Genomic DNA, 21,467 nt, shown 5'->3' on the forward strand with positions numbered 1-21,467 from the left:
GAGGGCGAGAGAATGACAGGCCGGTGGCGGGGTTCGGTTTCACAAACCATGAGATCATGGCCTGAGCCAAAATCAAGAACCCGCGGCTTAACCACCCGAGCCACCCAGGCGCCCCGAGAACCGAATCCTTTTAAGCGGCCCCATCCACAGAAACGGCTTGAATCCTCGGGGATCAGAACGCTCCGAGGGAGGCACGCTGCCCTGGGCGGCCTCTGGGGTACAGCCTGGGATACAGAGGTGCCGCCCGAGAACTCCCACGTAGGGACCCACATAGGGAAGGGTAGTCCTACTGGAAGAGGGGGAGTCTGGAGGAAGGTCGAGGGGGACCGGGCTGGAGGACCGACACCTTCTGAGGTGATGCGCCGCTCTCCCCCACCCGCTCGCCCCAACCTCGGCCAGGGGGGGTGGGCGGGGGGCCGACCCTCCCGGTTCCCGAGTTGAACACAGCTCTCTGCCTTCCCCTGCAACGCGGCCTGTGGGATCCGGGGTTGCACCGCTACCCCGATCTTCCTCGTAAAATGGGGGCATCACCCCCAGGTCATCGTGGGGGTGTCTGAGGCACTTCGGGTGACGTGCTCGGTCAGCTCCCAGATGAAAGAAAGCCCCAGTGCAAGGGGGGGCGGGCTTAAGGGGCCGTCTACCCCTCTGCCTCGGGCGGAGCAGGGCCCGGCGTCTTAAGGCTTTGGCCCAGGGTCCGCGTCCACTTCTGGGAACGGGATTTCTGCAGCGAGGGGTGTGCTTGGGACTAGAGGCTCAGTCGTCCTTGGTTGGGGGGGGGGGGGGGGCGGCAGGCAGGCTCTGGGACACGCTGGGTCTCTGCTGGCGGCTGGGCCTGAAGGGCGGAAGATTTAGGTGCCTCGGCGAGTGGGGGCTCGGGGTCTGGCGGGGCCGGCGCCTGCGGGGTTGGGGGTGCGGCCGTGTTCGTGGGCGGCTGTTGCGCATGCGTGCGCCGGCCTGCGGGGTCGGACGCGTGGGCACCCTCAGGGGCGCGCCGCGTGGCCGTGTGTGTGTGTGTGTGTGTGTGTGTGTGTGTGTGTGTGTGTGTGTGTGAACGGAGGCTGGGTCCACTTGAGGCTCTCTGCGCCCAGACCAAGTGGGTTGAGCATCCCGGCGGTGCCACGGATGGGCGAGCTGAGCTCAGGGAGTGAATCGAGTTTCCCAAAGGCACGCGGAGGCGCGTGAAGGCAGGACACCGGCCAGCGATCTGAACTGTGCGCCCCATCCTTCCGGGAGGGCAGAATGGGAAGGGGGGAGGCCAGGCCCGAGAGAGCCAGACCGCAGACTGGGGTGGGGCCGCCCCCCCCCTCCAAGCGCCGAGCCTCGGGGCGAACCGCCAGCTCCCCACCTGCGGCACACCCCGAGCTTCACCCCTCTCCAGCCCTCGGGTTCAATGCCGCCTCCTCCCAGAAGCCTCCCGGGTCCCTTCCCTTCTCCCCGGCCCCAGCCCCTGCCCTGAAGCGTGAGCTCGCGGCCCTCCTCTGAACGCGAGCGCCGGGCCCGAGGGGGAAAGGAACGGGCGGGGGGAGAGGGGAGCGGGAAGGGGCGAGGTGAGAACCGAGGGGCGGGGCCCGAAGGCCGAGCCAGACTCGGAGACGCCACCGAGACGCCAGGTGAGCGGGGCTGGGGGGCCGGGAGGGGGCGCGGGCGCCGGCGGGCAGGGTGGGGGCGGGGCCGGAAGGGCTGCGGGGAGGGGGCGGGGCCCCCGGGAGGACCGCGGGCGGCCCGGGTGCCCGCGGCCGCGGAGGGGTAGGGGCCGCTCGGCGCGGGGCGTCCGCCGGGTCCCGGGAGCCGGCGCCGCCGCGGGTCCCTGCCCTCCCAGCTCGGGCAGCCCCGAGGGACGCTCGGGCCCGGAGAGGGCACGAGCCCGGCCGGAGAGGCCCGGCGGGGTCCGGAAGCGAAATGGCGAAGCCGACTCGCCGCAGCCCGACCCGGGCGACGCAGGCCCCGGCGGGTCGGAATCCGTGCGCGCTTCCAACGGCCTAGGTCGAGGAGACGTCTCCGCAAAGAAAGAGCGCGTTTCAGGGGGCCCCCGCCTCCCCGACTCCCGCCGGGGCCCACCAGAAGGGGGGAGGAACCACTTCCCGGAGAGGGGGAATGGAACAAAGCGGGGCCCGCGCGCGGTCCGCGGGGAAGGACGCGAGGGCCGAATCCTGGCGCTGCTGGGAGGAGCGGGGAAGGAAAGGCGAGAGACGCAGAGGCCGAGGCCGGCTAACTCCGGGAATCGAGCGAGGAGGGAAGCGCGCAGCCGGGCAGGCGGAGAGCCCGGGAGGCACCGCCGGGGTCGTGGGGGTCAGCAACTCCCGCTGGACCCCAGCTCCCCGGGGGGTTGGCGAGACCTCGGGGAGACCCGCAATTCGCGGATGGGGCGCCCAAACCTCGGAAGCCCCTGCGGGCACCTCTCCGGCTCCCCACCGGCCGCTGCTGGGGCCTCCCGCCTGGACCCTCACACCCCCGGGGATCCGGGAGCTGATGCCCTCAGAGGGGATGGGGCGCACCCTTAGGACTAGTGTGTCTCGAGGGATGGAGCCCCAGGCTCAAGGGGGCGGGGGTGGGGTGTCTCCTGCCCAGCCATGGGCCACCCAACCCGACTCTGCCAGAGTCTGGAGCGCTGTGGTCCCAGGGACGCCGAGGGCGCCAAGAAAGCACCGGGAAACCCACGACACCAACGCGGACCGGAGAGACCGCAGCGGGGCTCAGTCTGCCAAACCCGCGGCGGGGTCGGGCCCGGGCGGCACAGGCCGCTGGAGGTTGCGGTCCAAGGGCGGCGCCAGCGATCCCGCCGCCCTGCTGCGTCCAGCGCTGGACTCGGAGGCCTCCCGCGGAGGTGATCCGCGCGCCGGTGGGGAACCGGAGGGGCTCCGGACGAGTGGGGAGGGGTGGAGGCAGGGAGGCCTTCGCGGAGAAGGAGGAAGGTTTGAGTCCGAAACGCTTGCAGAGATCGAGCGCGCGGGTTTTTAAGTGGCCGTTCGCAGCAAGCAAGGAGGGACAGCGCGCAGCGTGTGAGCGGACCGAGGTCAGACCCCTGACGGGATGAAAACGGGCCTGCAAGGGAAGCGGACCCAGGACGCGGGGCACATGCCTGTGATGTTTCCCCGATCGTCACTTCTGAAAGCACTCTTATCGTGGAAGGTTTCAAATGTAAAACAAAGTAGAGGAAGCCTTAAAAAGAGCCCCCGGGTCCCCACCCGGCGGTTAACGATCACGGACTCCGGACCAACCCAGCGCTGTCTGTCCTGGCTTTCCTTTCTCCTGTGTAATTACTTTGTTTATTCGGTTGCAATATTTGTAAGCAAACGCAGGCGTCACAGCATTCATTGGTAAACACGTAAGCACAGCCTTAACCGGGAAGAACTTTTTAAAATTCACCGTTCGGCCGTCCATCACCTCACAATAAATCCACAACGTGGCCGTGCACTCGGAGGCCGTTGACTTTTGAGGGTGAAAATGCAGACAACATACCGTGCGTCAACCTTACTGCGACTTCCAGATAATCAGTAAAAGCACCACTCCTTTAATAATAAAAAAAAATCAAGCCAACAAAAACGGAGGCCAGCGGTTTGGGAAGCGGGTGAGGGCGGCACCGCCAGGCACGCCAGGCGGTGGCGAAGCCACATGCTGCCTCCAGGTTCTTGATTTCTTTCTTCGAGCCCTTGTCTCACGGGTCCGTCCAGATTCAGAGCTCAGCACTGTCACAACAGGATAGACCCCTTTCAGTCCACCTGGGAGGGGCCGTCCCCCTCTCCCCGACAGGGCAGACGGCCTGCAGGGCGAACCATCTTGGGGACCCGGCTCGATTCACGGAGTCCAGCACCGCTTCTGGCCAAAGGATTGAAGGAGGCCAGACCCCGCTGCCCAGTGGGACCCCCCCCCCGCCCCGCCTCTCCATAGGCAGGCAGCTTGGTGGTCGCCCGCCCTGGCCACTGGAGGGGCAGAGTGGCCAAAGGGAATTATCCAGATGATTCGGACCGGTAGGAAGGCAGATCGGGATGCCGCCCGAGTATTCGCACAAGCAGGGAGCGGGAACCCCAGTGCGGAGCCCCAGGGGTGGGCAGCTGAGCTCCTAGCACAAGGTGGAAGGAAGAAAGTTGAAGGGCCCCATGGCTGAGTGACCTCTTGGGGTCCCTGCCCCAGCATCTCTGCCCCTCTTGGAACCTAATTTCCCCTTCTGAGAATCGCTCGATGGGGCCAGAAAGCCACTCAGGATGCGTGGGAGGGAGACACCTACAGACACGGGAAACGAGAGACAGACCAGGCTCTTGCTGCCTCCCTCTTGACCCCAGCTGACCAGTTCCCTGCCCCTTCTGGGTAGCCGAGTGCTGGGAAACCTCCCACATGGCCAGGCCAGGCTTGGGGGGAGGCGGGGGAGGCCACAGGCCACCTCTGACCTGATGAGAAGGGCCCCATGGGGATGAGTGGGAGGCGCTGGGGGGGTGGGGGAGGACAAAGGCAGGGTTCAAAGTGCAGGGGGTGGGGAACCGCCCACCAGGAGGGCATTGCCACCGTGCTCACCACGCCCTCACCGGGGCTCTGGGGGAGGGGGCCTGGCGTGGCAGGGCACGTGGGTCACACAGGGCAACTATCTGGGGAGAAACAGGGCAGGTGCTTCTGCTTCCGGCAGGTCTGGCTCTATGTGGGTGGCACATAGATGGCAACTCCACGCTTGCCTTTGACCCAAGGAACGACCCAAGCCTCTGGTAGAATTTCCCGATGCCCCTTCCGAGGTCCTGGCGCGCCCGGGGGTGGGGGGTGGTGGGGGTGGGTTCTGGTTCTCCACGTAGCTCTTGTAGGGCCCAGGCAGGGGGCCGAGAGGGGCTGACGGCGTGGGTCACTCCCCCAGTCCCACAGCAGCATAGGCCCCAGATGCCGGAGGAGAGTGCCCCTGTGGCCTGGGGAACCTTGACCCTTGCGCAGCTCAGAGAAAGCTACGCCTTTACAGGTTAGAGACCACCCTCGTCACACAGGTCTGCCAAGAGGAAACAGGCCCCGGAGAAGAGAAGGGATTTGTCCAAGGTCACTGAGCGAGTGGGGCGGGGCCAGGTGTCCGGACCCTGCTGGCCCTGCCTGGCTCAGGGACTCTGCCAGCCGGAGCCCCGGGCGGCCCAGTGTGGCAGGAATCGGGCCTCGCTTTAAGGAGAAAGTGAGGTGGGGGGTTCCGGAAGAGGGGGAGGCAGGTATGGCAGAAAGGGGTCGAAGGCATCCGTCTTCTGCCAGGAGCAGAGCCCAGGAGCCCCGGTGATGGATGCTGCCGGAACTTCGGGCAGGTGCCTCCCCAGCCTGGTCCCGCGCTTCCCGGGCTGCGTGCGGTTTGCCAGTGGTTTGTGCCATTCTCCCTGTGACACCCAGGATGCCGGTCGCTATGGGGTAGAGCCAGCTTCCCGGAGCCCAGCCGGCCTCACCCCGGCTCGGATCCAGAGGATCCGGAGTCTGTAGGGCTCCTGGCTCCCGGCCCTTCCCACACAGCCAGCAGACAGCCCCTCTTTCCACCTCCCGGCTTCCTCCGTCCAGAGGAAGGGCCACAGGCAAGGGAGCCTCTCGACAGCTCAACCTTTGACTGTTCCGGGGAAAGACACAGCCCTTCTCTCTGAATCCACTGCATTTGCGTCTGCGACAGCAGGAGGCTGGGTGACCAGGTGGAGGCTCTTGCTTCCTGGTGGGCAGAGGGGAGGTTCTGGACGCGGGGCACCTGCACTCTCCTCTCCCTCCCCCCTCCCCCCCACCCCCGCTGGGACTGTGGTTCCGACCCACACGGCCCAGTGGTGAGCAGCTTCCGACGGACCACGCCAGCCACAGTCAAATCAAAGGGTTGCAGGTTGCATCGTGCTGATAACCCCTCTGACTTGTAGCATTTGCGATCTAAAAGTCCCCTGACCTTGGCGGTCCCTGAGAACCATTTCCTCTCTGTACCACGGAGAGGGTGCCGCGAGGAGCGCCAGAACCCGCCCGGTGCCGGCCTGGCGTGTTTAGGGAAAGAGCACGGCCCCGAGGCCTCTGCGGTGCGGCTGGGTCTGCCGGCGGAAGGCTGGTCGCATCCTTTGGAGGACTGGCAGCCATGGGTCCACTGGCTTCAAGAGGCCACCACAGAAGCAAGAGAAGAAGAGAGGGCAGGGACCCCAGGGGGAGCCTGAGGCAGGAGCTCGGAGGCCTGCAGCGGGCAGGATGGGAGGGGGAAGGAGGGGAGATGGAGGGACGGTCTGTGCTGCTCTTGCAGCGGCTGCTAGGGGCTTCCTGCCCCCCACTGCCCCCTGTGGCCGCTGACCGGACCCGGCCTTTGAAAAGAACTAGCAGCAAATTTGTTTTCTTGAAGCGGATCCTGTAAGTCCCTTCCAAAGTTGAAATGAAACCTAGTTTGGAGAAAAGCAGTGTGGGCAGCTTCCCACGCTAAGCCAGAGGAGAGTCAGCCCAGGAAGGGCTGCAGGGGGCTCAGGTGGCAGCTGGGAATGCACCTGGGGGGCAGGGGCTGCGCTGGGTGAGGGATCCGGAGTGTCTCCTGATGCCCACCCCCTTACGCTCTGCAGGCACCACGAGCCCCAAGGCACAGACCCAGAGGGGGCACTGGCTGCCCCTGCAGGAGGCCCCACTTTCTGGGACCCAGCCTCAGGGCGCTGGGAGCTGGGGGCCGGGAGCTGGATGGCAGGGGTAGACGGACAGATGGACTGCCAGCCCAGGGAAGACCCCGGTGGCGCCTTCTCCCGGGCCGTCTGTTGCCTCCGCGGAGGGAGAACACCGAGCCCTAGTGTGGCCCGGATGCTGTGTGTCTCAACCCGGGAGGCTGAAGCTGAGGGACAGAGACAGGTTTTCAAGGGGACCGGACTCTGTTACAGAAGTGACCCTCCCAAACACCCTCACAGGGGACCCTGTATTCACCCCGAAATCCGGTCTTGGGGGGGGGGTGATGGAGGCTGGCGGCCACCGTAATGCAGGCTATTGGAATAAGCTTTGTTCAGAGCCATCAGCTCAGTCCCCAGCTTGCCAGAGCCTGCGGATGGCCCAGGGGCACAGGCAGGCTGGAGAGCCGCGTTTGCCCCCTGACCTTGCTGGGACTGGGTTTTGTTTGGGCCGAAAGAAGAGCGGGTATGCCAGCCGTGATGGTGCCTCTCAGAGCTAGTGCAGGAAGGGGACTCGGATGCGGGAGCCACACAGCCGGCAGCTGCTCGTGCCAAAGGAGAGTGCCAGCGGGTGCTTCGACTCATGGCTTCGGGTTCTGTGGAGGCCCCAGGACCCGTGGGACACAGGATGCTCGGTGCCCTCGTCCTCCCCACCACGACGTCCCCTGAGGTCCTGCTGGGCCTCCTGTCCGGGGGAAGTCCCCAGACCTGGGCTCCCGAATTGCAAAGAGCTCCAGGAAGGAGGGACAGGCGCTTCTGAGGGGGCCCCCGCCCCAGGGACCACACAGCGGCAGAAAGCGTCAGAAAACGTCCCTTTTATTCCGTTACGCAAATAAGTAGATTCGTTTTTTAAAAAAGTCTTCGCCAGAAGAGCTGGAGGCCGCAGCCCGGGAGAGGAGCTCCGGTCCGCCCCGGGGCGCAGAGCAGACAGTCTGGCGAAGGGCCACCTGGCGGGGTCTTCTCCCGGCCCCTCCACATGGGCGCTCTCCCTGGGGCTCCCCTCTGCTGGGCCCACTGGCAAGGCCATGAGGCTGATCACAGTCCTCCCGAGGCCTGCCGTCTGGGCTCCACGCGGTCCTGGGAAGGGACGTTTGTGTTGGGGGAGGGGGGCGGCGAGACGGGGAGCGGTGGCTTCCAAGCACCTTTGACGGCCCGTGTGCCTGCTTCGGACTGGGCCCGCGCTGGCTGCGAGCCGCTGAGGCCTGGCCTGTGGGGCTCCGGGCTCCTGCCGGGCGCACTGCCTCTCCGTGATGCCCTCTTCCCTGCCAGGGATCCGGCCTATTTGGAAGCCGCGGTCGAAGACACCCCTGTTACATTCTGCATGAGCTTGGGACAGGACTCGGGCCAGGGCCGCAGCCTGCCACGGGGGGGCAGAGGGGCCCTCGGAGCGCCCCGGCTCCCCCCTCCACACATCGCGGGTGTGCCCGGGGGGTCCCCGGCGGCCACCCGCAGTGGGCCCAGCGGGTGGGACTCACACCAGGCCGGGCATCTGCGCCCGAAGGAAGGGCACGGAGGCGGCCGCCGGGAAGGCCGCCAGCGGGTAGGCGAGGGCCCCGGAGAAGCCGAGCAGCGGCGGGGGCGGCGCGGGCGCGGCGGGCGCCAGCGGGAAGGGCAGCGCGGCGGCGGGGGGCCCGGGGGCGGCCGCGGCCGGGGGGCTTTCGTGGTACAGCACCGGCACGCGGACCAGGCGCTGCGCGCCCGGCGGGGACAGGCTGGCCGCCTCCAGCTCGGCCGCCAGCTGCCGCTTCCACTTGTTGCGGCGGTTTTGGAACCAGATCTTGACCTGCGTCTCGGTGAGCTGCAGGGAGGCGGCGAGGCCGGCGCGCTCCGCGCTGCTCAGGTAGCGCTTCAGGTCGAAGGTGGACTCGAGCTGGAAGACCTGGCTGCGCGAGAAAACCGTGCGCGTCTTCTTCTTGCGACCGCCGCCCACGCCGACGCCACCGCCGCGCCCCTCGCCCGCCGCGGCCGGGGCCTCGGCCAGCTGCGCCGCCTCCTCCGCGCCGGCCGCCGGGCCCCGCGCCGCCAGCTCCGCCGCCTCTCGCTGCACCGCTCCCGGCCCGGGGCCCCGCTGCCAGGCGCCCTCGGCGCGGCCCATCTCCTCGCCCGTCTCCGGTGAGTCCCGGTCGCTGGCTGCAGGGGAGAGAGGGGCACACGGTCGGTCCCGGGGGGCTGATGCCCAGACCCAATCCCTGCGGCCGGCTCCTCCCCCCACGGGCTCGCCCACAGCTGCAAGCAGGGAAGCACTCCCTGCGCAGGGCCCTGCACCCCGCACCGCACCGGGGCCCGCGGATCTCACCCAGGGGGGTGCAGAAAGAGCCGGGAAGAGGTGAGCTCGAAGACCAGCAGGCTGGCCAGCTCACTGTCCCTCACGAGTGCACACCCACAATGGAGAACAGAGGAAAGACGAGGAAAAAAAGAAAAAGGGAAAGAAAGACACACAAAAACGCAGGCAGAAACACAGAAAGGAGAGCGACTCCCGTAACCACTGGCTCCCTCCGCTCTGAACCACGGAAAGGCCTTGCAGGCACAGCAGGGCTGGAGGAGAGATGTCCTTCCGAGGCGCCTACGCACTGGAAAACACACGGGTTCCCTGACTGCCCAGCACCCAGGCCCGCACCACGCGTCCCAGACACAGAAACAGACTTGCAGTGACCCCTCCCCGACCACTCAGAAACTGACGCAGCGCTCCCCGTCCCGCCTGCACAGAAACATCCCAGGACCCAGAACAAACGAAAGCAGACGATCCCCCAGACCCCAGGTGACACCGGCGGGCCACTCACTCCCCATTTCCTGTACCCCTCACCCAAGTGCCCACAGAGACAGACACGCCCGCCCTCCCCCCAGTCGTGCTCAAAGGGAGCACATACAAATGGGGCTCTGCCCAAGCACCCAGCAGCTGCACGGCACCCCAAGCCTGTGGCTTCGGGGTCACAGAAGGCCACAGGGTTCCTGAGCTCATGCTGCAAATTCTGAGCTTCACCCGAACTCCCACAAGGAGATGCCCCCCAGGGCTGACAAGGGGTGGTCCCTCCCAGGTGAGGGGTCGCCCCGGGGGCCCAGGCGCTTGCCCAGAATCCAGGCCGGCTGGAAATCGGCAGCGGCCAGCCTGCGGGGGTCCCAGCCGGGCCCAGGCCTGCTTCGTCCTCCGCCTCCCCTGGGCCTGAGGCTCCCCTGCCAAGGCGTGGAGGCTCCCCTGCCAAGGCGTGGCAGGGGGGCAGTCTGAGCGAAGTGTGGCCCCAACGGCCCTGGGAAGACAGCGGGGGTGGCGGCAACGTGAGGGTCTGTAAGGCGTGCGAACGCTGCTGGGCTCGTGTGTGCTTGGCCATACCCCTGTGCTCACAGAGGTGTGCAGGTCCGCGTGTGCCCCTGGCCAACCCCGGTGTTGTGAGCTTTCTCGGTGCTAGCAAGGAGTCGGGTTCCAGGCTGTGTGCCACTAGATAGTGCAGCCTCTGCCTCCACCCCCTCCCCCGACACCCCAAGCCCCCAGACTCACAGAGGCCCCATCGCTACAAGGCACCCGGCCAGGCCTGCCAGCCCCGGTGGGAAACCTGGACCCTAACCCGCATCGCACGAAATGGGGAACCACCTCTCCTGGAGCTGCCACCGGGCCGTAGGCGGAGATGAAACTCTGGGGCAAGCTGGGGGACACGTTTCACCCTGCCAGATCTTTTCAGAAACACTCACGGACGGGCACTAAATTTGGTCACCTGATTTCAGGGAAACCACTGAGACCTGGTCCAGCGTAAGTGAGAGGGGTGGGGACCCCAGACTTTCTGGGTATGGGCTCTGAGAGGTGGGTCCCTTTGCAAAACGGTCTCTCCCACTCCAGAGAGGGGCTTTATCCAAGAGGTGAGAGGGGTCTGGCCCACCTACCCCCCAGCAACACTAATGGATTTCGGAGCAAGAGCCTGTAAGAGTCCAAAGCTGGCTTTACGGTGTGTGCATATATGTGTGTGGGGTGCTGGCCAAGCCTGGGGGCCAGAGCTGGAATGACTTCCTGGTGTTCCTCCCAGGGGTGTTCCTCCAAGGGGCAGGTCCCCGCGGGGGCAGTGACCCCGGGGAGAGGGGGCAGGACTCGGCGGGGGGGGGGGGGGGGATGAGTGGCTCTGGGGCTGAGAACCCCCACTCCCAGCCTCTGAGCCCTCAGCGGGAACAAAGACGTGGAGGGGGAGGGGTAGCAAAGGAAGAGAGAAGAGTGGGACTGGGGGCTTCCGAAGGGGCGCCTTCTTGCCTGGCACAGCTGCGGCCATGGTGCCCGGGAGGACCAAGGCCAAGGCCCAAGCAGCCCAGGCCCTGTCTGCGGCTCTCTCTGAGGAGATGGGGCAGTGGGGGCACAGATGCTCCTGCCCGTGTGTTCAGCACCCACCCCCCCACCCCCAGTCAGTGGCTCCCTCTGCTCCAGCCCCCTTCACGTTGCCCCTTCCGGCTCTACTTGTCTTCCCTTCTTTTGCTACCCTCCCGTCTCTCCACCGAAGCCAGCGGTTCTGCTGTTAGGACTTCCCTTCTCCGGGCTCCCCTCTCCCCCACACCCCTCTCCTTCTTCCTCCGTCCTTCCCTCTTCTCCCATCCAACCTGTGCTTTCGTTCTCCCTCGTTCTCCCACCCCGCTTCCCTCGCTCTTCGTCCACTGCCTGGTGTCCCCGGTCCCCAGACTCCTCTCCGCGGCTCTCCCAGCCTCCCTGGGACCCGCAGAGTCTGGCGATGGGTGAAGCCCGAGCCCTGCAAAGCCTTCTCCCCCCGCACGGGGACCCTGACCCAGGGAGTGGGCCCCCAAACCCGCCCCCACCAGGGGCTCCGCTGGGGCCCCCGCTGCACACAAGAAGGAGGGTGGCCCAGAAAGGCCTCCGACGGACCCAAAGTCCCCGAACACACCGCCCGGCCCACCCCTCCCGGCGCCCTCACTCACTGTCCGGACTGAGGCCGCCTCCGTAGCCGCCGTGCGCCCGAGGGTACCAGCGCGTCGCGCCGCCGCAGCCCAGAGCGTAGGGTGGCCCGGGCCCGGGGGGCGGCCGGGGACCGAGGCCCAACGCGCCGGGCCCGAGCAGCGCCCGCGCCCGCGCCTCCCCGCCGGGCCCCGCGCCCGCGCGCAGCTGCCGCCGCCGCTGCAGCCGCCGCCCGCCGCGCCTGCTCCGCGTCCTCGTCCTCCGGGTCGTCGTCGTCCTCCTCCTCGTCCTCGCGGCCGCCTGCGCCCTGGGCCGCGCGCCGGGCGCCCTTGGCCTCGGCCGCCAGCAGGTTCTCGATGAGGAAGGAGGAGGCGCGGGCCGGCGTGGCGCGCCCGGGCTCCGTCAGCTCGTCCGGCATCGCGGCCCGCGGGCCCGTCGGGCTCTGCCGGGCTCCTCGGGGTCCCGGGCCCCGCTGGGGACAGGGGCGCGCGGCTCCCTCGGCGCACGCGCGGGCCGGGCCCTGCAGCCGCCGCCGGGAGCGCTGGCGTCGGGCCCCGGCGGGCGGGCGGGCGGCGGGCGGGCGGCCTCGGCGCGGGGCTGGGCTGGGCCGGGAGCGGGTGCGCGCCGACAGCCGGCCGGGCAGCGCCTCGCTCGCCTTTCACGTCGCCGCTCTGGTCGCCGCCCGGGCCGGCCCCGCTGGGGGCGGGGAGGGGCGGGGGGAGGGGCCAGCGGGGGCGGGGCGGCGCGGGCCGGGCGGGTCGCCGGGGGGAAGGGGGGGGCGTGGGGTGGGGCCCCCCGAGCGCGGCCGCGGCCCGGAGACGCCGCCGGGACCCGGGCGCGCGGGCGGTCGCGCGGCCGAGGCGGGTGTGGGGTGGGGTGGGGGGTGTGGGGGCGGCCGCGGGGAGCCCGGGCCGGGGGTCGCGGCCAGGCGGGCCCCGCGTGATCCGCTGCCCGGGCCCGCGCCGCCCCCCGCGCCGGGGGTGGGAGGGGGCGTGGCCTCGGCCGGGCGGCAGCCCATTGGCCGCGGGGCCCCGGAGAGAGCCGTGCTGGCCAATCAGCGCCCGGCCACGGCCGTAATTGCCTCGCGGCGGGGCGAGCGCCGCGCCGGGCGTGAGTGAGTGTGCGCGCGCTCGCGAGTGTGGTATGTGCGGGGTGTGCGCGCGTGTGGAGGTGCGTGTGCGAGCGGGGCGTGAAGACCCCGCGACTCCCAAGCACCGCCAGAGGCCGGGCCACAGCCGGCTTCAGGGCTGCGAGGCTGCGGCCGGTTTCGGTGCCCACGCGTAATAAAATGTTTTCAGTGCCCCGGGGGGTGCATGGAACCCTCTCGTTCCCGGGCTCAGCCTCTGAGCGTAAGGAGGTGTTCGCCCCCACCCCCACCCCTGTGGCCCCGCCCGCTGCGCGCACCGCTCCCCGGGAGGCTCGGGCCTTAGGAAGGGGGTGGGGGCGAGAGCCAGTGCCCCTGGCCGCTCAGGTCTTGGGGGGGGGGGCAGGCCCCATCCCTCACTGAGCCTCCGTTTCTAGACTCTGAACCCGTGGGGAGTCTCGTCCGGTTCCTGCAGCAGGGAGCGCGGCGACAGAAATGCGTCCCGGCCCACGCCGCCACCTCGGGGCTGTGTCAGCTCCGCCCGGGAGCAGGTGACGGCCCAGCCACCGGGTCGCAGCGCGGTCGCGCGGGTGGAGCCGGCTTCACCGGACGCGGGTTATCTCCGAGAGAGAGCTACATCCTGCCTCCCAGTGCCAGCCGGGGTGGCTCCTGTCCAACCGCGTGCTGCCCGCGTTCTCCCGGGACGGCTGCAGGCCGGCCCCCCGGCGCTCCGAGTTTCAGATCAGCCACGGCGGCCGGGAGCATCAACCCCATTTTCCAGAGGGGAAAACAGAGGCGAGGCGAGGAGAGACCACACCGTCTGGTAAGTGGCTCTGGCAGGCCTGAATTCCGGCGGTCGGGGCCTGGGGTCGGACGGGGGAGCGGAGTGGCAAGGCCGCGGAGCCGGCCCGGACGAGGCGTAGCCCGCGGGATTCTGCCGGCCTGCGGCCGCGGAGGTGAAACGCTGCGCACCCGTGTGTCTTTTCTGGAGTGCCTGCAGGAGCCGGCTTGCCCTGGCCCGTCTCACCAGCCCCCGGTTTTCTCCCCCGCGGCTGATGGGAAGGACCTCTGGGGGGTTAGGGGGTTTCTGCAGCCTCAGGAACCAGATGCCGGGCCCATCTTCTCTGGCCCTCACATCGGGCCCCAGAAGGGGCAAAGCCTGGCGGTGACAGGGGCTCTCCCCAGCCTGGAGGCAGACACGGAGATGAGGGCTCTATCCCCCTTTTTGTAGATGAGGACGCTGTGCAAGAGTGGAGAGAGCTGGGGTCTCCAAGTATTACACTCTGGGGGCTCCCGGGGTCAGGGAGACTCCAAGGGGTCGAGCCGGAAGGGGCTGAGCCAAGGGGAGAGCTGGCAACCCCAGTCGTTTGGGAAGAGAAGTGCCAGCCGGGTGGGTGGGAGCTGACCACACGGTCTAATCAGAGGGCATTTCTGAGAGTCGGGGAAACTGAGGCCCGAGAGGTGCCCAGATAAGAAGACAATGGCTGTGGGGACGTAACCACCCACTTTAAGGGAGATGTCCTGGGCCCTCCTTCAGCACACTTCTCGAACCTCAAGCCTGAGAGGCTGGTGCCCTCACTGCCATGATTTCCAAGCGTGGGGGCTTCCTCCGGAGTCTGGGTTCAGTTCTCTCTGCTCTCTAGTTGTGTGGCCGCCGGGGCGGGGGTGGGGGGCGCCCCGCGGTGACAGGCTGTTGGGAGGGGGGCTGGGTGCGCCCAGGCGGGGGACCCAAGCCTCAGTGCTCTCTTGCCAGGGTCGCCCCCCTGCCTCTGCCGCGCCGCCGGGTCGGGGACGGGCTGAAGGCGAGCGGAGGAGCGTGGGCCTTCTCGTGTCTCCCACACGGGCCTTGTGGGGGTTGCAGAAGGCGCTTCCCTGACGCGGGCACAGGGCAGCGGCGGGGGCGCCCGGCGCTGGGTCCCCGAGACGGTCACGACAATGGTGACGGCGGAGCCCCAGCGCACGAGGCGGGCAGTGCAGAGCCGCAGTTGGTCGCCGCTGGGCCGTGGGGTCGGCCAGGGAGGCGAGAGGTCGCCCGCCGCATGGCGCTTGCCCAGGCCTCCCGCCGCTGTGCACAGGGCCGGTCCCAGAGCCGGAGCGGAGGGCAGCCCTGCATCGAGGTGGGAGGAGAGGCCAGTTCTGAGACAGGACCGTCTGCAGAGGCGGGAACTGGGGATCGCCACCACCGAGGCTGCGTGCGTTCAGACCTGCGGGCAGCTCTGAGGGGCTGGCCCTTCTCCGGCCCGGACGGTGTCCGGCACTCCTCCCTGGGGGCACTGTCTGGAGACTGTCGCCACCGCCTAGGGCCCTGAGCCCAGGTTCTGGCGCTCAGAGGGCCAGAGCTCACGTTTGCCATCCCCTGTGGGCAGGCTCTGGGCAGAGAGACTCCTGGGGCACAAAAGTAGAGCGTGCCTGTGTCTCCGTGTCTGTGAGGCACCCCGCAGCCGCCCCCCGCTTATTCTCTGTCCGTTCCTGTCCTTCCTTCCCCCTTCTGGGTCTCTCTCTCTCTCTCCCCTGTGCAGTGGGACCACACTGCGGTGGGATCCCAGCAAACCTTCCTAGAGGACGCCGGGTGGTCTTCTCAGCTGGACAGTGAGCAGGGGCTGTGCCCTGGCACCTGTGTCCCAAGTGCCTAGCTCAGAGCTGGTCATCAACGGTGCCCTGCAAGGCAGAGACACGGTCGTGGGAAAAATCCCAGAAGGTCCCATCGGGAGTCAGCAACCTGCAGCCGGTCTCCACCTGCTTTGTTTGGTCTTAATAAGCTGTTTGGGGAGGGTGGTTGGAATAATTTCAGGGAACGTCCACTGAAAAATTTTTTAATGTTTACTTAACTTTTGAGAGAGGGAGAGAAGAACGTGAGTGGGGAAGGGGCAGAGACACAGAGACACAGAATCCCAAGCAGGCTCCAGGCTCAGGCTCGGAGCTGTCAGCACGGAGCCTGACGCAGGGGCTCGAACTCACAAACTGCGAGGTCACGACCTGAGCCGAAGTCGGATGCTTAAGCGACTGAGCCCCCCCCCCCCCGGGGGGCCCCGGGAATGTCCACTTTTGAATTACAATTCGTCTTACTCGTGCTTCCCTCCTCGCTCACCCCTATCCCCTTGGCCTTAGCTCACCCTCATGCCCGCCGCACCCCCCACCCTGTGCCCTGTGTATGTACCTCCCCTGTCCCTTATTTTCCCCCCTGAAAGTAAAAGTTTGAGATCCGTGCTGATCCGCGTGGCACGGATTCGTAAATCACTGGGTACTGACCCAACTGCCCTGCCGCCTTGTGCTGGTTATTATGGCTGCATCACATACTTGCCCCAAACTTAGGGGTATACAACAACCACATGGGGTCCGGGGCTTGGGATGCCTTGCCTCCTGTGCATGATGTTGGGGCCTTGGCGGGAACACTCGAAGACTGAAACAGACGCATCTGAAGCCCGGTGGCTCATTCATCTGGGGCTGAGGCTGGGTCTCCTCCACGAGACCTGGCTTCCACACCACTTGGGTTCCCAGACCCAACGTGGAGGGGCTGAGGGGGAGGGAGAGGGGGGTGGGAGGGGAGAGTGAGGGGGAGGGGGAAGGAGGAGGGAGGAGGTGCAGGGGAGGGAGAAGGAGAGGGGTGGAGAGCCAGCCCTCCCGCCATTGTGCGTATCACGGGGAGGGGCAGACCTGCCTGTCTTTCTGAGAGTGGCGTAGGGGTGCGTGCCCCCGGATGGCGCTCCTGGGTGGGGGTCTGGACAGATGCGCCATCACTCAGCACCTCAGAAAGACGGTTCGGAGCAGCCCTCCCGGTGTCCCTGCCCTCACCAGCACTTGCTGGTACCGACTTTCCTCTGTGGCCCTGTGACGTGTGTGGGGGGGGCGGGGAGCCAGGTTGTTTTAGGTAGCAGTTCTCTGGTTATTCCTAGCATGAGGTCGCTGCACACCAGGGGCAGGGGTGTGAAGGGGGACCTGCTGCCGGGGAGGAGAGAGCGGGGATGGGTTACAGTCGAGAGGGCCTGTGTGTGGAGAGCTAGAGCATAGGGTTCTTAGTTTGCAGAGCAACAGGGAGCCACTGAAGGTCGTATAACCAGGGAGGTGTCAGGGCTAAAGCAGAGCCGTAGGAGTAGCCTGGAAGGGATGGCAAAGTGGATGGGAGATGGCCAAGCCCAAGGGAGGGTCCAAGTGAGGGCAGCGGTCGTGCCAAAGGGCCCCGTCTCCAGGGTCCGTCAGCGGGTGTGGGGGGCCGAGCGGGCCGCGGGCAGAGCCCCAGTGCCTCCTTACCGGCCTGTCAGCTGGTCTGCTCCCCACGTCACAGCCAGCGTGAAGTGTCCTCGTGGCTGTCCGGATGCGCAATCAGGCACTGAGCTCAGCTGCTGAGCCCCCCTCCGTGGCCATGGGCCCGACCCTGCCCCCGACACCCCTGCTGGGAAGCCAGGATAAGGGCGTCCACCGCGAGGGGCTGGTGGGGGAGATCAAGGCGCAGGCTGGTCTTTGGTGTGTAATCCAAATGTTTGCTCTCAGAAAGACCAAATGTCTGAAAATTATTCGGGCTGCATTTGAGGCTCGAGCCACATCCCTCCTTGCAAAAGTCCCCCGTTTTAAGCACTCGAAAGAGGAAGCTAATTTTCGTAAGGCGTCAAGGGGATGGTTCCCCTCCCTGGGGTGGGAGAGGGAGAAGGAGTGGGGGGGGGGGGAGGAGGGAGTGGGGGGAGGGGACAGCAGGGGTGGGAGGAGCAAGATGGCATCCTGGGCCCGTGGAGCAGTGGGGTGTGAGCATCACCCCACCAACCAGCGCTGCCCAGCCAGTCCTGAAGACACCCCCCCTCCTCATGGAAGCACCCGGAAGGGGCCCAGCCCTTCCCACTGACAGCTCGTGTGAGAGGGGCCAGATGAAAAGATGTGCCAACCCCTGTCCCCTTGGGGGGGTCAGCGGCCCTGACAGAGCCCCCCTGGGAATGGGGAGCCGTGCAAAGAGGCACCTCCATCTCCAACCGTCAGGGCCTTTGCGGGGAGCACCCACCTGGGCCCGAGCCGGGCCGGCCCCCTCTGCTCACCCCTACCCCAGGCTTGGTGGCCGCATCCTGTCCTGTCCTGTCCTGTCCTCTCTTGGGGTGAGCACCCACCTGATTCCCACGCCTCCCCCCGCCCCAGAGCAGACGCCCCGAACCCTGGACCTTGCTGATAACTCTCACTCACGAGGCAGTATGTTTTCTCCCCAACGTTTTATTCTGAAAACTTTCAAACGTGCGAAAGTTGAAAGAATTGGCCAGAGAACACCCAAACGCCTACATCTAGATTCTTCCCGTTAGCACGTTTGCTTTTCCACATCTGCCCGTCTATCCGGCCCTCTGTCCACCCGTCAGGTTGGTTTTTTTTTTTTTTCTCAGCGCATTTCAGGGCCATGTGAGAATTTGGGTCCCGGCCCTGCAGAGCGCCCACCGCTGGGACCCAGCGAGCAGCACTTTCTCCCGCGGGGAAATGCGCATAACCAGGCTCCCTGGGGCCGGAGACAATGTCTGCAAAACTGCCGCTCCAGAAAACACTCCTTGGATGGACATGTCAGGGCTGTTTGGGAGCGTGATGATGTGCCGGTTCCTGCAACGCTGTGGTCTCTGAGGCTCAGGGGTGCAGGCACGTCTGGGTCCAGTATGAAGGGGACCGTCCAGGGGAAGCAGGGCTTGGTTTCCTCAATGGAGCAGGCTGTGCTCAGAGTTACATCCCAGCCACTGGGGACCCTCAGACAGCTTGGGCTGCCCGTGACCTTGATGGGAAGTGACTTGGAGAAATGAGTCTGGAATAAGGGTGGGGACCACAGTGTGGGGAACCTCTTCCCAGGAGCTGGGGGGGAGTTTCTGGAAACCTCAGCCGGCCAGCGCCGGCGTGGGAACCCCACGGTCTGGCGGGCTCGCCCCTTTTGGTCCTGGAAGGGATGGCCCAGCAGGCCGCGTTTGTGCCCCACCCCCGTGCAGGGTGCCGGCTGGAGCCTCTTCCCAGGAGCGTCCCCCTACACTGCTCGGTGTCCCTGCCGCAGGGCCCCACCCCTCGCCCTCCCCACACACGGTAGTGAGTCCCACGCCCAGCCCAGCGGGTTCAGCGAGCACTTCCCGGAGCCCCAGCTGTGGGCAGGCCCCGTCTGGGGCTTCATACGTGTGACCTCACGACGCTCACAATCCCCCCCCTCCCCCAGAAAGACCGTGGGCAGGGCCGTGGACCACCCGGAGGTAACTCACTGCCACAGGCCACGATGGAGAACCACCGAGAGCCCACGCGGGGAGCTGGGTATGTAAATAGTAGGGTGATTCCTCGCCACGCTGCCTCCTCCTGCAGCCTGGGATAGAAGGGGGTGCTCTCGACAGCGGACCCCCGCCTGCGGGAATGGGGGGGGAAGGAAGCAAGCCGGAGCACAGAAGGTGAGAAATTGGGCCGAGGGGGGCAAGTACCACGAGGTCCATATACACACACACCCCCACGTAAGGTATGTTCGCTTATACTCCCCTGCGCCCGCTTCTGTGAGGGGCTAAATCGCGTCCCCCCGAAATTCCTGTGTTGAAGCCTTAACCCCAGTGCCTCAGAATGTGACCCGAGCTGGGGACAGAGTCCTGAGATTTGGGGGCAGGTGTGATTAGTTAAGATGACGTCACACTGGAGTCGCCGAGCCTCTGATCCTGGTGTCCTTCTAGAAAGAGCACGCCGAAGAGGCAGACGCACGGGGGCGGCACAGGGAGGACTGGAGCTAACGCCCACACCCCACCGGGAGCCTTCCGGGGAGCGCAGCCCGGGACACCCCCATCTCGGACTTCTGGACTCCAGAGCTGAGGGACAGTCGCTCTCTGCCGTCCTGAGCCCCCAGCGTGTGGCCCCGAGTTCCAGCAGCCCCCGCGTGAGTACAGCCTTCGTGTTTGTGGGAAGGGACGGGGGGGGGGGGGTGGTGGTGGTGCTTGGGTGACGCTCCATCCCGGAGACGAGGGTGGGACGGTGCCGGCTGTCCTACTCCTTGCACCTTGGCGCAATTTGGGTTTTGTGCCAGGTGCGGGCATTACTGAATTTAAACAAAGAAATGGAGAAAGACGTCCCCAGAGCGATCCTCTGGGGGGGAAGAGTGGTGACGGGCATCCTGCCGGGGCCACCCCGCGGTGGAATGGGGGGGGTGTGGGGGGAGAGGTCGGGGGACCCCAGGGGGGGCGGAGGGGGCCGGCGAGGTCAGGACTGTCGGGGCACCGAGCCCCCGACCCAGGGAAGCACGGGCCGAGGGAGTCCCCCGAGGCCGGCCCCTGGGCCGCACGGATGAGGGCGTCCCCGAGGGCCCCCCCCTGGCCCAGACGAGGCGCCTGCCCCGCTCCCCCGGCCCTCCGGGGCCCTCACCCCAATCTCTTTCCACCGCAGAAGAACTTTCGTATCATATAAATAATACATGCCCGGCACGGAGGATCTGGAAATGTGAAAAGTCCGCGATGATGTAAAGGAGGTAATGCGGGCCATCTGGACACCCGCCACCCCGAGACCCGCCCCTAGGGCTCGGCGGCCCCCCGGCTTCTCCTGCTCCCCTTGGGGCACACGGCCACCCCCCACGCCCCCCGCTCACTTCCAGCCACGCCCCGCACACTCGCCCCCACCCCTCACACACGCACACACACCCCTCACACGCCCACGCCCCATACACACACGCTTACACACTCAATCTGCTCCCGTCACACATCCACACGCGCACCCCCTCATACCCGTGCACCTACTCGTACGCGCTCACGTAATCTACAAGCACGTATAACACGCGTGCACACCCACTCTCACCCCCGTCCGCCCCCCACACTCACACCCACACGCACACCTCTCCCCACACACCCTCACGCATCTGCACACCCCTCCACGCCTCCACACGGCCACCCTCACAGCACGCCCCCCACCCCCGCACCCACACATCTGCCCCCTGTCTGTGCCCCTTGCACGCACAGGTGGACGCCCTGTCTGTGCCCCTTGCGCGGCCTTGGGCTCACGTGCATTCTGCCGTGGTCGCCCTCAGTGTCCGCCCCCCACACCTTGTGCCCCTGCAAACCCACGCCGCCCACCTGGGGGCACCTCCCCCCCCTCCCCCCTCCCCCCCGGACCCACTCAACCCCACACAGACCCGCGGAGACACAGACGTGCGTGGCGGCAACGGCAGATGCCCGAGGGTCTCGGAGTCGCTGCTCGACGCGGGCTCCGTCCGGGGCGTGGCTTCGTGCGCGGCTCGGCTGTCACCCGCGTGGCGGCTGCGCCCATCCCGTGGCGGGTGGGCCGCACTCTCCCCCGCCTTCCTTTCCACGCGTTGACCTAGTGTCCGGCTTCACGGGACGCTGGGATTGCGTCCTCTCCCGCGGGAGCGTGTCCCTGTCCCCTTAGGTGTGGCTCCCTCTGTGTCTATGGGACAAAACCCCGAAGCAGGACTGAGGGGCCCAGTAGCACGTGCGTGTGCCTGATACGCTTTTCCACCCTGCTTTTCCAGCCGGCTGCCACGCTTCACACCTGCACCAGCCCCGAACGGGGCGCCTCTCCTCCGCACCCCTGCCGACAGGCCGCGTACCTCCTTTTTCTTTCCTTTTTTTTTTTGCCAGACGAATGGGCATACAGCGGCACCTAAGTTGAGGGACTGTCCCTGCCCCTCGCCTTCGTCACCCCCCACCGGGCCCCCTTGTGGGTGGACGGGCAGTTTAGAACCGGAAAGGGAGCACTGCGTTTGGAGTCCAGCCAGCGCACACAGCTGCTGTGCGCTGATGAGATTATACCTTCTCCTCCCTCCTCCTGCCCCCTCGGAGCCCGGACCACCCACCCCACGCTCGCCCCCTCGAACCCCGATCAGTGACATTGCCATCAGCAGGCACCACTGCCCCCCAGCCTTCTAGCCCCTGGCCCAAGCCTCCGAGCCCCCCACCCCCCCGGGGAGAGGCAGTCAGCA

At 66.9% G+C, this 21,467-nt stretch overlaps 1 protein-coding gene and 1 long non-coding RNA gene across 2 annotated transcripts; one reads left to right on the top strand and one right to left on the bottom strand.

Moving 5' to 3' along the window:
* Positions 1-7,975: 7,975 nt before the first annotated feature.
* HMX1 (H6 family homeobox 1) lies at positions 7,976-11,981 on the bottom strand. Its single transcript, XM_019453812.2, is given in 3 exon segments — positions 7,976-8,735; positions 11,511-11,718; positions 11,720-11,981. Coding segments are annotated over 3 exon segments (1,053 nt in total). The 5' UTR covers positions 11,906-11,981; the 3' UTR covers positions 7,976-8,076.
* A 917-nt stretch (positions 11,982-12,898) lies between these two features.
* LOC128776685 (uncharacterized) lies at positions 12,899-21,120 on the top strand. The gene is made up of 3 exons (XR_008421879.1): positions 12,899-13,394; positions 19,219-19,418; positions 21,018-21,120. It is a non-coding gene; the product is annotated as an uncharacterized LOC128776685 (long non-coding RNA).
* The last annotated feature ends 347 nt before the right edge of the window (positions 21,121-21,467 follow it).

The sequence above is a fragment of the Panthera pardus genome, unplaced genomic scaffold (genome assembly GCF_024362965.1).
Source record: "Panthera pardus isolate Hobbes unplaced genomic scaffold, ASM2436296v1 HiC_scaffold_13, whole genome shotgun sequence".
Classification (NCBI taxonomy): domain Eukaryota; kingdom Metazoa; phylum Chordata; class Mammalia; order Carnivora; family Felidae; genus Panthera; species Panthera pardus.